This window comes from Rana temporaria, chromosome 1, assembly GCF_905171775.1.
Source record: "Rana temporaria chromosome 1, aRanTem1.1, whole genome shotgun sequence".
NCBI classification, from domain to species: Eukaryota; Metazoa; Chordata; class Amphibia; order Anura; family Ranidae; genus Rana; species Rana temporaria.
In genome coordinates this window covers 182,227,113-182,240,587 of record NC_053489.1, presented here as the reverse complement: position 1 = coordinate 182,240,587, position 13,475 = coordinate 182,227,113, and the positions used below count along the sequence as shown (strand labels likewise).

General features: G+C 41.1%; 1 protein-coding gene across 1 annotated transcript; it reads right to left on the bottom strand.

Annotated features, from left to right (window-relative positions):
• Positions 1-239: 239 nt before the first annotated feature.
• RILPL2 (Rab interacting lysosomal protein like 2) lies at positions 240-13,433 on the bottom strand. Its single transcript, XM_040347287.1, has 5 exons — positions 13,252-13,433; positions 5,892-6,220; positions 2,528-2,679; positions 2,316-2,429; positions 240-836 (listed from the first exon to the last, which is right to left on the bottom strand). The coding sequence occupies exons 2-5, from the start codon at positions 6,195-6,197 to the stop codon at positions 803-805; spliced, it is 606 nt and encodes a 201-aa protein (XP_040203221.1). The 5' UTR covers positions 6,198-6,220; positions 13,252-13,433; the 3' UTR covers positions 240-802.
• Between the last annotated feature and the right edge of the window lie 42 nt (positions 13,434-13,475).

Sequence of the window (13,475 nt, the reverse complement as noted above, 5' to 3'; positions counted from 1 at the left end):
CAGCTTGCTATGGGGGCACCCGAGCCGCTGCTCTGTGTGTCCAGACACGGAGCTGGGGCTCAGCTCTGCCCCCTCTCTCTCCTCATTGGCTCACTGATTTGACAGCCAATGAGGAGGGGAGTCCCAGACAGCCGAGACTCTCATGCAAAATTGCTGATTCGAGATGGGGCTCAGGTAAGTATCGGGGGGCTGGTGCACACAGAAGGTTTTTTATCTTAATGCACATCTGTGGGATGTGCTGGAAAAACAAGTCTAATCGATGGTGACCCCCACCTCACAACTTACAGGGCTTAAACGATCTGCTACTGATGGCTTGGTACCAGATGCCATATTATACCTTCAGAGGTGTAGTGGAGTCTATGGCCGATGTCATGGTTGATTGGTGTAAAATGTTACTGCCATATGCTTCAAGGCCACTAATAAACCAGGCAAACACAAGTCAGGGCAGCTTTGGTACCAGAATCCTATTACTTAGAAACATGATGAATGCCATCTGATTATATGTGAACTAATCCTTGGCTGTCAATTGGTCATGGTTCTGCACACAATCTACAATTCAGTGTATGGTGATTATTCATAAACATATTCCAGTATTTCACTCCCTACACATTTCCAGTTCCTACTATAATTGCACTGAACACAATTACTTATTAAGCATATTTTACAATAAGGTAAGTCTCATACGTACATAAAAATATCTGCTGGTCCAAAGTAAAGCCAGTTTACAGAACCTCTTGGAATGACACAAATACTTCTCTAATAATACAAATACATAAAGCAAAAGCAGCAGCTGATCAACAAATCACTTTGCTTGTTTTTCTTGTTTAAATGAGAACCTAAGAAACAAATAAAAAAATAGATAACATGTAAAGGACAATAAACATTCTATATCAGTCAGATTGGCAATTTTATAAATAGCGTACAGTATACAGAAAGATACCACATGCCCCTTCCCCCTGCTGAGCTGCCCAATAAATACAATAATTAGTGCTCATCCTCCCTATGTTACACATATTGTAATCAGGGTGTCTCTCCCTCTGTCATACATGTGTGGGGGAGAGCAATCATGGTTACCCTCCCTGTTATACACAAGTGTAGGTGGGAATAATCAGCTTCCACAATGCAATACATTTTTGGACATTGACCATTCTCCTACATACTTGTGAGTACTAGATAGAGTGATAATGATCATGTCAACAGGGATAGCAAACAGTTTTTGTGAACGGATGTTACAGTAAAAGCCTTTAATGACGTATTTTACACTGTAACATTGGCATTCTAATGTAAAATAAGATTTGTTGCGTTTGGTGCTGCAATCATGGAACACTGAGTCCAATGCCTGTTTATAAGGCTCTAATATCAACAACATGAGCAAAATCAACAGACTGGATACAAATTTTCAACCAACTGAACAGCCTTTTTGGTATTCTACAGTTCAAATAATCTAAATTTGGTGTCAAAGTCTTGGAGCAGGCAGTTTTGATCACAGGACAAGGAGTTTCTGAACAAGAGGACGTAAGTATGGAACTGCAAAGAATAATTTAGTGTTGAAACTTTGGTAAATATCTGGGTTATGGATTACGGTTAAAAGGATAAGTTCATCTTTTGTAACATGTTGCATCCGTACTTGGGGGCGTAACGTATAACAGCCCTTAAAATTTAACAAAAGGTAACAAGAGCAATAATTCTAGCACCAGACCTCCTGTGTAATGCCCCATACACACAATCTGAAATTCCACCAGCAAAAGTCCGATGTGAGCTTTTGAACGGAAATTCCGTTCGTGTGTATGCTCCATCCGACTTTTGCTGTCATGTTTCCAATGGATAATTTAATGTACCATAGTTTATCACCATTTTAAAGGTGTGTGTAATTTTAAAGCGTGACATGTTAGGTATCTATTTACTTGACATAACACCATCTTTTACAGTTTTACCAGCATTATATTGTGTTGTATTCACTAAAATTCAATTAAAGTGTATTTTTTTTTCTGAAAATTTGAGTTTGATAACCTGCTGTGTAAATATTGTGTGCCATAAAAAAAACTTTTTTCTCATGGGACTTTGCTATATATATATATATATATATATATATATATATATATATATTTATTATTTGGAGGTGCCAAGTAATTTTCAGGCAAAAATATGCAGATATTTACAGGTATGTAAGAAATGGCCTAGTTTTGAAGTGGTTAATAGGCAAGTGGCATGTGCCATGCAATTATGTTAATTGTGAATTTGTTTAAAGTTTTCTATTAATCTGTATTCCATTGTTACACGTAATGCTAGTGTGCTTTAACCTCAATTATACTTACAGGCTTTTCACTGATGACTTCTCTCTCTTGCCTTCATTTGACCTTGGAGAGGTGGTAATTATGGATTCGTCCTCCAGCATAATGATATGGTCCTCGGTGGGAGGAATGACACCACTGAGATAAAAAAAATATATATATAAAATTCAATCTTTCCTTATTTGTGCAAAAGAAATGTTATCCCAATGACAGGACAGTAAAAAAAAAAAGATTACCTTTTATAACACTGCAACTCATCTTGAGCAACCAAGAGCTGAACCTTCAGCTTGTTGCGTTCTTGCAACACTTCTCTCAGCTCTTGCAGGGTAAACCGTGGCCGGTTTGGGTCTGTCAGATCAATGATCATTTTGTCTGGCCCAGGATCTGTCTGTGAACATCAAATAATGTAATTAAAAATAAATCATGTCTAATTTTACAATAACTATTTCTTACTATATCTCCCCTATCATTATTTCCTTCTAGTACTGTCAAGTATCAAGTAGATTTTATTACACATCCTATCCACTTACCAACTCCCACCTGTTAATGTCAGGCAATTATGAATGCACTGTAGATAAGGGGATATAGAAAAGACCTGTGCTAATTCTCTGCCCTCTTCTCCATCATAACAATGTGTGTGTATTCATTTATTTGCATGAGAACATGGCAATTGTTACAAAAAAATACATAAATTACATTTATTTCAGCCCTACTTTTTTCCCTTCCTATGCATGAAAAGGATTTTGATATTGGGGGTCAACTTAATTTGTTTAAAATAAATGTCATTCTTTTAGAGGTGAACTATGTCTTTGCCTTAAAAGGCAGCATTTACTTCCTCAAACTTGCTCCCAGCATCCAAAATTTTATTAGAAACATGCATCCTTAAACGTGTCTGTTATGCAGCTTCTTCTCAACCAGCTTGCCCTGTCCAGTGCAACTTTCTCTCTGTAAAGTCAGTGTTTCAGTAAAATAACCAGTATGCAGAGTTTGCACAGTGGAAGGTTTTTCTACCTAATGCCAGGGCTGTCTTAATAGCATCATGGGCCCCTGGGCAAAGTAATGCTCTGGGGCCCCTACAATGGAGACAGTGCAGGTAAACAGAAATCAAGTAGGTAGGGGATATCTACAGTGTAGAGGGGTCAGAGTGCTGGGGGCATATCTGGGATGTAGAGGGGCAGCCCGGGTTCAAGGACCAGCTGCTTTGGGGAACGGGCAGGGGCCCCCGGGCAGTGCCCATGTGTGCCCTCTCATTAAGACAGCCCTGCCTAATGCAGAGAATGCCGTAAAAGTTAAAAATAAAAAAAACTTTAGACCCAATGTAAGGAGAAGGTGCACTTGTTTGTTAATGAATGCAATCAAGAATTAAAATAAAGACACATATAATTCACCCTGTGAAACACATAACAATAATAATCATAAGAGGTCAGTAAAACCCACAGGGGGGGGGGGTTAATCGACAATTGCACCCAATGGAGTTCAAAAGCATTGACAATATATACGGTAAGTGCAAAATAAATCTTTTTTTATAAAATAATCTTCACACCAGTGTTTCACTCAGTGCTCAAAGTGCCTTTACCTTAACTTAGACAGAAACTCACCATAATATCATGTCTCTCTAAGTATAGGTAGGCATGTAAAGCTTTGGATCAAAACTGTCAGATTCTGCAGATCCACTTGGCCGTAGATAAACTAAAGAGCTTATTCTCCACTACTGTAATAATACCGAAAAGCAGAAACTTAATAGTGTGATAACTTTAAAAGTAGTGCATTAGCAAGGGATGCACTCACAATGAGAAGCACATAATCGGCATTAACACGTAGCTGCCTCTGGGCAAAGAACCTGAAGACTGGCCGCTCTATAGGTGGCTCTCCCACTCGCCAGACAGAGCAACTCAACAGACAGAAAGGAGCACAGCTAGGGGCAGGGCTAGCAGTGTTCTTGTCTCTTTGGTGCAGGAGGGGAGAGGCCCCTGTATAGCGGCCAGTCTTCAGGGGTTCTCCGCCCAGCGGTAGCTACGTGTTAATGCCCATTATGTGCTTCTCATTTTGAGTATATCTCTTCTTTATTAAAACACTAGTTTTGAAGTTATCACACTACCAAGTTCTTCTTTTATGTTTTATTACAGTGGTTTCTGTGGAGAATAAGAAGCTTTTTAGCTTATCTAGGGCCAAGTGATTCTGCAGAATCTGACATTTTGGATCCAAAGCTTTACATGCCTAACCTTTAATTAGAGAGAAATTCAATTATTGTGAGTGTCTGTTTAAATTAAGACGGAGGCACATGGAACACTGGTGTGAAGATTATTTTATAAAATGAAATAAGATTTCATTTGCACTTACTGTATATTGTCATGATTGTTTTGTACCTCATTGGGTGTCATTGTCATTTTGGGTTCGACTAACATTTTATGATTAATAATTATGTGGTTTACAGGGTGAATTATATGTGTGTGTTTATTTTTCAAATTTAATTGTATTTGTGATGTTTGTTATTTACTACACAGCGCTGCATTGGGATTTAGTGATTACTGAATTCATTGTTGGGATTAGGATATATATATATATATATTTTTTATAATAGGGCAATATAGTGAGGTGTTATGTTTTTTAATCAAAATAACTACCTAACGTTATAATTCACCGAGTACTGATTAACCAAAGATTAATCCATTACTACAAAAGTGAAAATTGAGCCAAGTGACTTTGTATGTGACATGGTGGCAACCCTAATCTTAAAAGCTTAACAGTTTTATTTTGTGCATTAAAATGCTCCATATGCGTAGTTAAATATATAATTGTGCTACCTGGCTCTAAGGTTAAGCACAGCCATGTGATAATTACATTAGGGTCTTGTTCACACTCGTTTGTTGTATTCATACATTATGAATGCACAGAAACAACACTGCAGTTCAAAACCCATTCATTTAAATTAAAGGGGTTGTAAAAGGTACAATTTTTTTTCCCTAAATAGCTTCCTTTACCTTAGTGCAGTCCTCCTTCACTTACCTCATCCTTCCATTTTGCTTTTAAATGTCCTTATTTCTTCTGAGAAATCTTAATTTCCTGTTCTTCTGTCTGTAACTCCACACAGTAATGCAAGGCTTTCTCCCTGGTGTGGAGTGTCGTTCTCGCCCCCTCCCTTGGACTACAGGAGAGTCAGGACGCTCTCTACGTTGCAGATAGAGAAAGGAGCTGTGTGTTAGTTGGCGTCCTGACTCTCCTGTAGTCCAAGGGAGGGGGCGAGCACGACACTCCACACCAGGGAGAAAGCCTCACATTACTGTGTGGAGTTACAGACAGAAGAACAGGAAGTGGGGATTTCTCAGAAGAAATAAGGACATTTGAAAGCAAAATGGAAGGATGAGGTAAGTGAAGGAGGACTGCACTAAGGTAAAGGAAGCTATTTAGGAAAAAAAAAATTGTACCGTTACAACCCCTTTAACATTATGAAATAGGTCACTGAACGGACCAGCTAAAAGCCACATAATAACTAGGATTGACTGTTCTGTTTTTTTTTCTTTTTTAAAGTCATTCTAGGTCCTAAAGTAGGAGAGATCGGATTGTTCCCTTCCTCTGGCCACAACAGAACTACACATTTACCTGTCCAGGCTGTGAGCTTTCTCTTAGTAGCCTTTCAACCTCAGCTTTTAGGTTATCGCGTTCCATTTTGAGTTCCTCTGCAGTAAGACTTGACTGGTTCACCAAAGTTTCCAGGACCTCCAAAACTCGAACAATCTTAAACTGAAGGCCAGCTACAATGTCCGATACCCCACGAGCCTCTTTGTTGATCTTCAGAAGATCTTGGCCTATTACATGGGAGATATCATACACATCTTCCACTGTCATTTGAAATGGGTCCTTATCAAATGCAGATTCTGGCATTATATCCTCTGGTTCTGTTTCCATTATCTTCAAGCTGTACACAATCACTGAAAAATACAAAAGCAAAAAGTCACCAGGACTGATAAGAGGGTGTTCAGTATGGTCATTTGCATGTCTGAACAGATGGATTCTGTCTTGAGCCCAGCTATTGTTTATTCTATGCTCGGGGCCAAAATTACAAACGGGCAGCTACTTTTTCTCACAATTTCGTTTGCATAAACAAAGTCTGCTCAACATGTCCTAGTTTACATTGATAAGGTGGCTATTGCTCTGCCGTATAAGTGGCCGGACGCAACAAGCCTTTTGTTTAACAGCAAATGTGTGTGCATCCTGGATTTAACAAAAGAAATTCTGAATGTTTTGAAAATAGAGCCTTTTAGGCTGCATTCACACCTGATCGTTTTGTCGCCTGAAGCGCGACGCTCAAATACGCTAGAGGGGAAAAAAATACATTATACCCTATGGAGATGGTTCACATTGCACGCCGATACGCCTGACACCGAACGACTGAAGCTCAAACAAGTTCCGGACCCTTTTTTGTCGCGCGTATCGGGCGGTTTGGGCGTATTTGAGCGTTTCCATTTCCCATAGAAAGTAATGGAACCGCTTGATTCAAGCGAATTGCGCAACAACGAGCGTTTGGTACAGGCGTTTCGTCGCTTTAATCAATAGAACTTTTCACCCAGGCAGAAGATTAAAAAAAATCTACCAACATAGCAACAAGTGATGAAAAGATGATAATTTTTCCTATTGGCTAAAATAAAAAACGTTGAAGTACAAAAACGTTGAAGTACAAAAACGTTGGACGATGCTGTATGCAAACGCGCAAATAAGCATGAATACGCGCGACAAAACGCCCGAACGACCGACGCTCAGGTGTGAATGCAGCCTTAGCTTCAAACCTTTATCTGTTATGATCTGGGAAAGGATCCAATTAATTATATATACCAGGTTAGCAATATTATTATGGTACCACATCTGCAATTTATTCAAATTAAAGAGCGTACAAGAAGAGATTGGAGTTAAAGGTATTATTGCAGAAAGATAAGTATAATAAAATATTTCTATAAATCTTAATTGAGAAGTAGGGCCAAAGCTCTTCCATATAGGCTACAGGAGAGCACTTCCTTCTGCACTTCTGTGACCCACATTGAGCCGACAACGGGCTAAAGTCTGATGCCGCGTACACACAACCGTTTTTAATAACGAGAAAACTGCAATTTTTTAAAATGGTGGTTAAAAATGGTCGTGTGTGGGCTCCAGAGCATTTTTCTCGTCGAGAAAAATGGCCATTAAAAATTTAGAACCTGCTCTATTTTTTCTCGTCGTTTTTCACGTCGTCGTTTTTCACGTCGTCGTTTTTCTCGTTGTGAAAAACGGTCGAGTGTACGCTTTAACGACGGGGGGGGGGGGAAAAAACAGAAGCAAGTTATGAAATAGGAAATTAGCATAATCAGCCCAAAGGGTGGCGCCATTCGAATAAAACTTCCCCTTTATAGTGCCGTCGTACGTCACCACGCTTTGCTCGAGCATTTTTTATCACGATCGTGTGTATGCAAGGCAGGCTTGAGAGAAATCACGTCGAGAAAAGCGTTGTTTTTTTCCATGACATGAAAAACGGTCGCGTGTACGCGGCATGAGTCTTTAGTGAGTGCTGAAGGGGCAAAGCAGAGAGCCGGTGACTAGCGGTCACCGGCTCTCTGCTCTCTGCGGACCAAGGACTGAGCGATCAGTGTTCTTTGATCGCTGCATCCACCAAGGTGAGTATGATTGTGTGTTTTTTTTTAATCCCACACTTCTCTTTTCAAATCACACAAGTTCATATAAAACAAACCCATTTTGTTGAGTACAGAAATCATAGCAAAAACAATAGTTCTGAAAGCCCCAGTGACACCCCAATATTTCCTCACTTTGAACTGATTTCCTCTCACAGGAGGTGAAAGAGTCTCCCATAACGTGTGGCAAAGAAAAAAAAAATGAAAGAGGTTATAACCCTCCCTTATGTCTGGTACACACGAGGAGATTAGTCTCATATCGAAAATGAAGAGTTTACTAAAGTGACGAGAATTCTCATTCAACAGAATACAAATTCGGAAGTGATGTCATGTGTTACATTGTATTTGTATTTTCAAATGACAACTCTACCGATTAAGGGCCAGTGCACACCATAGAATCCCATCCGTATGCATTCTGGGTGCTTTTTTGCATGCACGTTTTTTACGCGTTCCAGTGCGTTTTTGGTACGTTTTTAATGCAGTCCGGTGCTTATCTTCACCCCTCTTTTTTTATTAACCTTAGATAAGGACAAATGTGTTCCAGTGCGTTTTTGGTCCGTTCCATTACAGTCCAGTGCAAGTAAAATGAAGCATGTTCTACTTTTTTTTTCTGGAACTGGAACACTCTGGAACTGCAAGCACCGGTGTGAACTATGCCATTGAAAATCATAGAACATACTTTCCATGCGTTTTTGATGCAGAAAAAAAACGCACTGGACTGCATGTGGTGTGAACTGGCCCTAAATGAAAATCATACAATCTGGTATCATACGTGAAAAATTTGAGTGCTTGTCCCATCGGAGAATATCAGATGAACTGTCGTGATCAGCTCTTGAAAGCGGTGTACTAACGATCAGATTATCGTACGATCGCTTTAAAACTGGTAAATTTCGTATGATTTCTGATCGTGTGTACGGGCCATTACTATATTCAAGATGAAAAAAAGTTTTGCCTTTAGTTACACTTGGACCCCTTTCACAATGTGCCACCCCGGGTGTCAGCGGTAAAACGCCGCTATTCTTAACGGCGCTTTACCGTCAGATTTGCGGGGCGGTTTTACCCCCTCTAGCGGCCAAATAAGGGTTAAAACCGATCGCAAAGTCCCGCTACAGCACTGTTTTGCTGGCGGTACAGCGGCGCTGCCCAATGATGTCAATGGGCAGGAGCGCATTAGGAGCGTGAGTTTACCGCTCTTAATGCGCACCAAAAAAGCTGCTGGCAGATTAAGGCTTACCTGTAGGTGAAGGAAATATCTTCTAAACCTGCACAGTTTAGGAGATATTTACTAGAATGACAGGCGCCGATACTGAGCGTGCCGTTTTTCTGAATGGCATTATTTGGGTTAATGGCGTATTCCCACGCATGCGCAGTGATCTGCCAGTCCTGCGCGCATGCGCGGGAGTAACGTCATCGCCGCTCCGGCCAATCACAGCGCTGGAGCGTCGAAAACTGGAAAAATCTGCAAGGGGACATGGCGGCGGCGAACGAGGAGCACTTCAGGGGCTTCGATTTCAGGTAAGTGCCACATAATGAGCTCATTATGCCTTTCTGTTGCATGATTCGGTTTACTTCCTCTTTAATTTAAATATACCAACACTATGCAATAGGAGGACAAACCTATACAATCCAGTTAATATCTATTTAATTACAAAGGCTGCTACATTGCATAGTTGTTGGTAAATCTAACAGAGCTTGTACAATTAGGTTATATAGTGTATGGTCAGCATATGGCTCAACATACACGTTACAATCTTTGTTCAATCAGTTTTATAAAACCTACCAAAACTATCCAATCACTTTGTATCCAACCAAGCAGGTCCTAGCACAACATAGTTGTAGACAGATGTAAAATAGATTATACAAATTGAATTGTATAGTGTACGGTGAACCTCATGTGTATGGTTACCCTTAAAGCTCACCACACACTATTAGCCAGATTCAGATAGACTGGCTTAATTTTGAGCCAGCGTAGCGTATCGCATATACGCTACGCCGCCGTAAGTCAGAGAGGCAAGTACTGTATTCACAAAGCACTTGCCTCCTAAGTTACGGCGGCGTAGCGTAAATGGGCTGGCCAAAGCGTGCCTAATTCAAATGAGGAACAGGGGGGCGTGTTTTATGTAAATAACTCGTGACCCGACGTGATTGACGTTTTTAACAAACGGCGCATGCGCCGTCTGTGGACATATCCCAGTGTGCATTGCTCCAAAGTACGCCGCAAGGATGTATTGGTTTCGACGTGAACGTAAATTTACGTCCAGCCCCATTCACGGACGACTTACGCAAACAACGTAAAATTTTCAAATTTCGTCGCGGGAACGACGGCCATACTTAACATTGGTTAGGCCAGCTATTTGTTCGACTAACTTTACGCCCGAAAAAGCCTTACGTAAACGAATGCGCCGGGCGCACGTACGTTTCTGAATCGGCGTATCTAGCTCATTTGCATATTCTACGCCAAACTCAAGGGAAGCGCCACCTAGCGGCCAGCGTAAATATGCACCCTAAGATACGACGGCGTAGGAGACTTACGCCGCTCGTATCTTAACCTAATTTAAAGCGGTGGTTCACCCTGCTGAACAACATTTCAGCATAAAATTCGGCATTGTAGCGCGAGCTACAGTATGCCGGTCTTACATTTTTTATCCCCGTACTCACTGTTTAATAGTACATTGAAGATTCCGTCTGCCGCGGGGAATGGGCGTTCCTAGCAAGAGGGAGGGTGATTGACGGCCGACTCTGGCACGTCACGCTCCCCGAAGACAGCCGGAGTAGGTCTCGGCTCTTCACGGGCGCCTGCGCACAGGCTATGCGCAGGCGCCGTGAAGAGCCAAGCCTATTTCGGCTATTTCCGGAGAAGCGTGACGCGCCAGAGCCGGCCGTCAATCACTTTCCGTCTGGATTGGAACGCCCATTCCCCGTGGGCAGACGGAATCGTCTAGGTCGGATTAAACAGTGAGTACGGGGATAAAAAATGTAAGACCGGCATACTGTAGCTCGCGCTACGATGCCGAATTTTATGCTAGAATAAAAAAAATTTTTTTTTTTTTTTTAATAGGGTGAACCCCCGCTTTAAGCGTATCTGGTTTCCAGAATACGCTTAAATTTACGACGGCGTAGATTCAGAGTTACGACGGCGTATCTACTGATACGCCGGCTTATAAACATCTCTGAATCTAGCCCTATACAATCTGATTGTACAATCTTTGCAAGGGCCTAACTGACTGGATACAAAGTAATTGGATAGTTTAGGTAGGTCCTCATATTGCATTGTTTTGGTAAACCTAAAACTGATGGAACGAAGATTGTGTGGTCAGATTATGAGGTGTATGGTCACAATCTGACAATACAATCAACTTTAGATTTACCAAAACTATGTATTATGAGGACCCACTTAACTTTCCAATCAGGCAGGTCCTTGCAATACATAGTTGTTAGCAAATCTAAAGATTATACTTTCATATTGTAACGTACGTGGTGACCCTAAGGCTCTATTCACACCTTTGTGTCTTGTAAATGCGTGCAAAATCTTGCGTTTATGAATTGCGGTACAAACACGTGTCACATTTGTGGTGCCATTGGTTGTTAAGGGCATCCCAAATTGAGCAAGCAGACGCATATTTTGGAAAGTTAAATGTAAAAACGCACAAAAATGAGAGCAGCAAAAGTTACATGAGTTACTTTACTGCATTTGTCCACGTAGGGCGGCCCATTAGCAATCAAATCGCTAGGTGTGAATGGGCCCTGAGGCTGGATTCACACCTAGGCATTTTTTGTGCTTTTTGCAGATTTGCACTACAGAATGTGTTCCATATGAAACCATGGTAAATGGACTGTAGTGCAAATCTGCAGAATGCAAAAAGCACTAAAAATGCATAAGTGTGAATCCAGCCTACAGAATGTCTATAAGAGGTGTGGGACTCTGAGGCTGCTACAACAATGAAAGCTCCCCTCTGCATCTGTGAGAGACAAAAAGAGAAGGGTGGATGACACAACTTCCAAATGAGCAGATCTACTCAACACCAGCAACTGATTCCACAGAGTCTTCCCCCTGGCAGAGACGTGTATTCCTCGTCTGAGGAGAATTCATCAAAATCATACAAAAAAAAAAAATCCCTACCCGTCGAGGGCAAGTATAGGAAACAGGACGTTGTATGTGCAACTGAGAAATCACACAATGTTAAAGTGGAACTTCACTCTCTCAATCAACATTGACTATTTCTAATCCTTATGCTGTTAGCATTAATAAATAGATAGGATAGTAAAGTATGTTGTATTCCCTTGTTATAATTTTTTTTTTTTTTTTACATTTCTTTTGTCATTTCCTGGTTTCCAGGCCTAGGCAAATGTCATACATCCCATGAGTCTTCAGGAAAGGGGAGGGGTTTTTCTAAGTACACCCTCCTGCATGCATGCTTGAGCTAAGGGCAGATGGATCCCAGGAAGTAAATACTACATGAATCATTTGCCCTTACTCAAGATGGCCACAGCCAGAAATGATAAGGCAGTGAACTACAGCTGTTTTGGAACTACATTTCCCATGATGCTCATGCACTCTGCAGTGTTGTTGAGCATCATGGGAAATGTAGTTCCTAAACATCTGTGGTGCCAAGATTCGCCATCACTGTACTAGGGGGTGTTTTTCAAATGCCCATTTATTTCAATGGGCAGTGGCTGTGTAGCAGGCAGATGCTTGCAGGATTTTTTTTTTATAACATCCTGCAACTGCACCTCCCCAGTATGAAAGCACTCAGGCGGCATGAGAGGTACATTTCAGGCACTTTACAGGCACTATTTCTGGCACTAAAACGCCTGAAAACTGCCTCAGTGTGAAAGGGGTCTAAGAAAACTGCTTCAAACATAAGACAATAACCATATTTATATAAAAAAGGTATATATATATATATATATATATATATATATATATATATATATATATATATATATATATATATATATATAATATATGGGCGTCTAGGACCAACGTGTTTTGCAAGAGACTTCCTTCTGCAGGTTCCACACGAATATATATATATATATACACACACACATAATCTCCACATAATTTATCCAAACTGGAGCAGCTCTAGCAACCAATCAGCTTCTATCTTCAGCTTGTACAGTTAAGCTTTGACAATGTAAGAGGGAAGCTGATTGGTTGCCATGTACCGCTGCTCCAGTAGTAGCTTCCCCTCGGTGTCCTCGCCTCACACTGAAGGTATTGGGTCCAGCTCTGTGGAAACCTATTATGTGGCCGAGGCTCGCTGTATACAAACTTTCTAAAAACACTGAAAACTTCTTACCAGATAACGTCGCGGCAACGGGCGGCCCTTCAGCACTCAGTCGTCCCCAGTTTTGTCACTTCCTCATGTCACTCCGGAGTTTTCCTGCAGTTCACTCAGAGCTTGTCACCATGGAGACGGCATTCCTTACACCCCTCCCTCCACCTGGACATGCCCACCTACACACAGCCAATTAACATGGGCGTCGCACTCAAAGCGTCATGCAATTCAAGCCTCGCTTTGAA

Excerpts from the sequence above, each read along its gene's own strand:
- RILPL2 (XM_040347287.1), bottom strand. The coding sequence starts at position 6,197 with ATGGAAACAGAACCAGAGGATATAATGCCAGAATCTGCATTTGATAAG. Across the intron at positions 2,680-5,891 it reads AAAGCTCACAGCCTGGACAG|ACAGATCCTGGGCCAGACAA; the intron begins GTAAATGTGTAG and ends TGATGTTCACAG. Across the intron at positions 2,430-2,527 it reads GAGTTGCAGTGTTATAAAAG|TGGTGTCATTCCTCCCACCG; the intron begins GTAATCTTTTTT and ends TTTTTATCTCAG.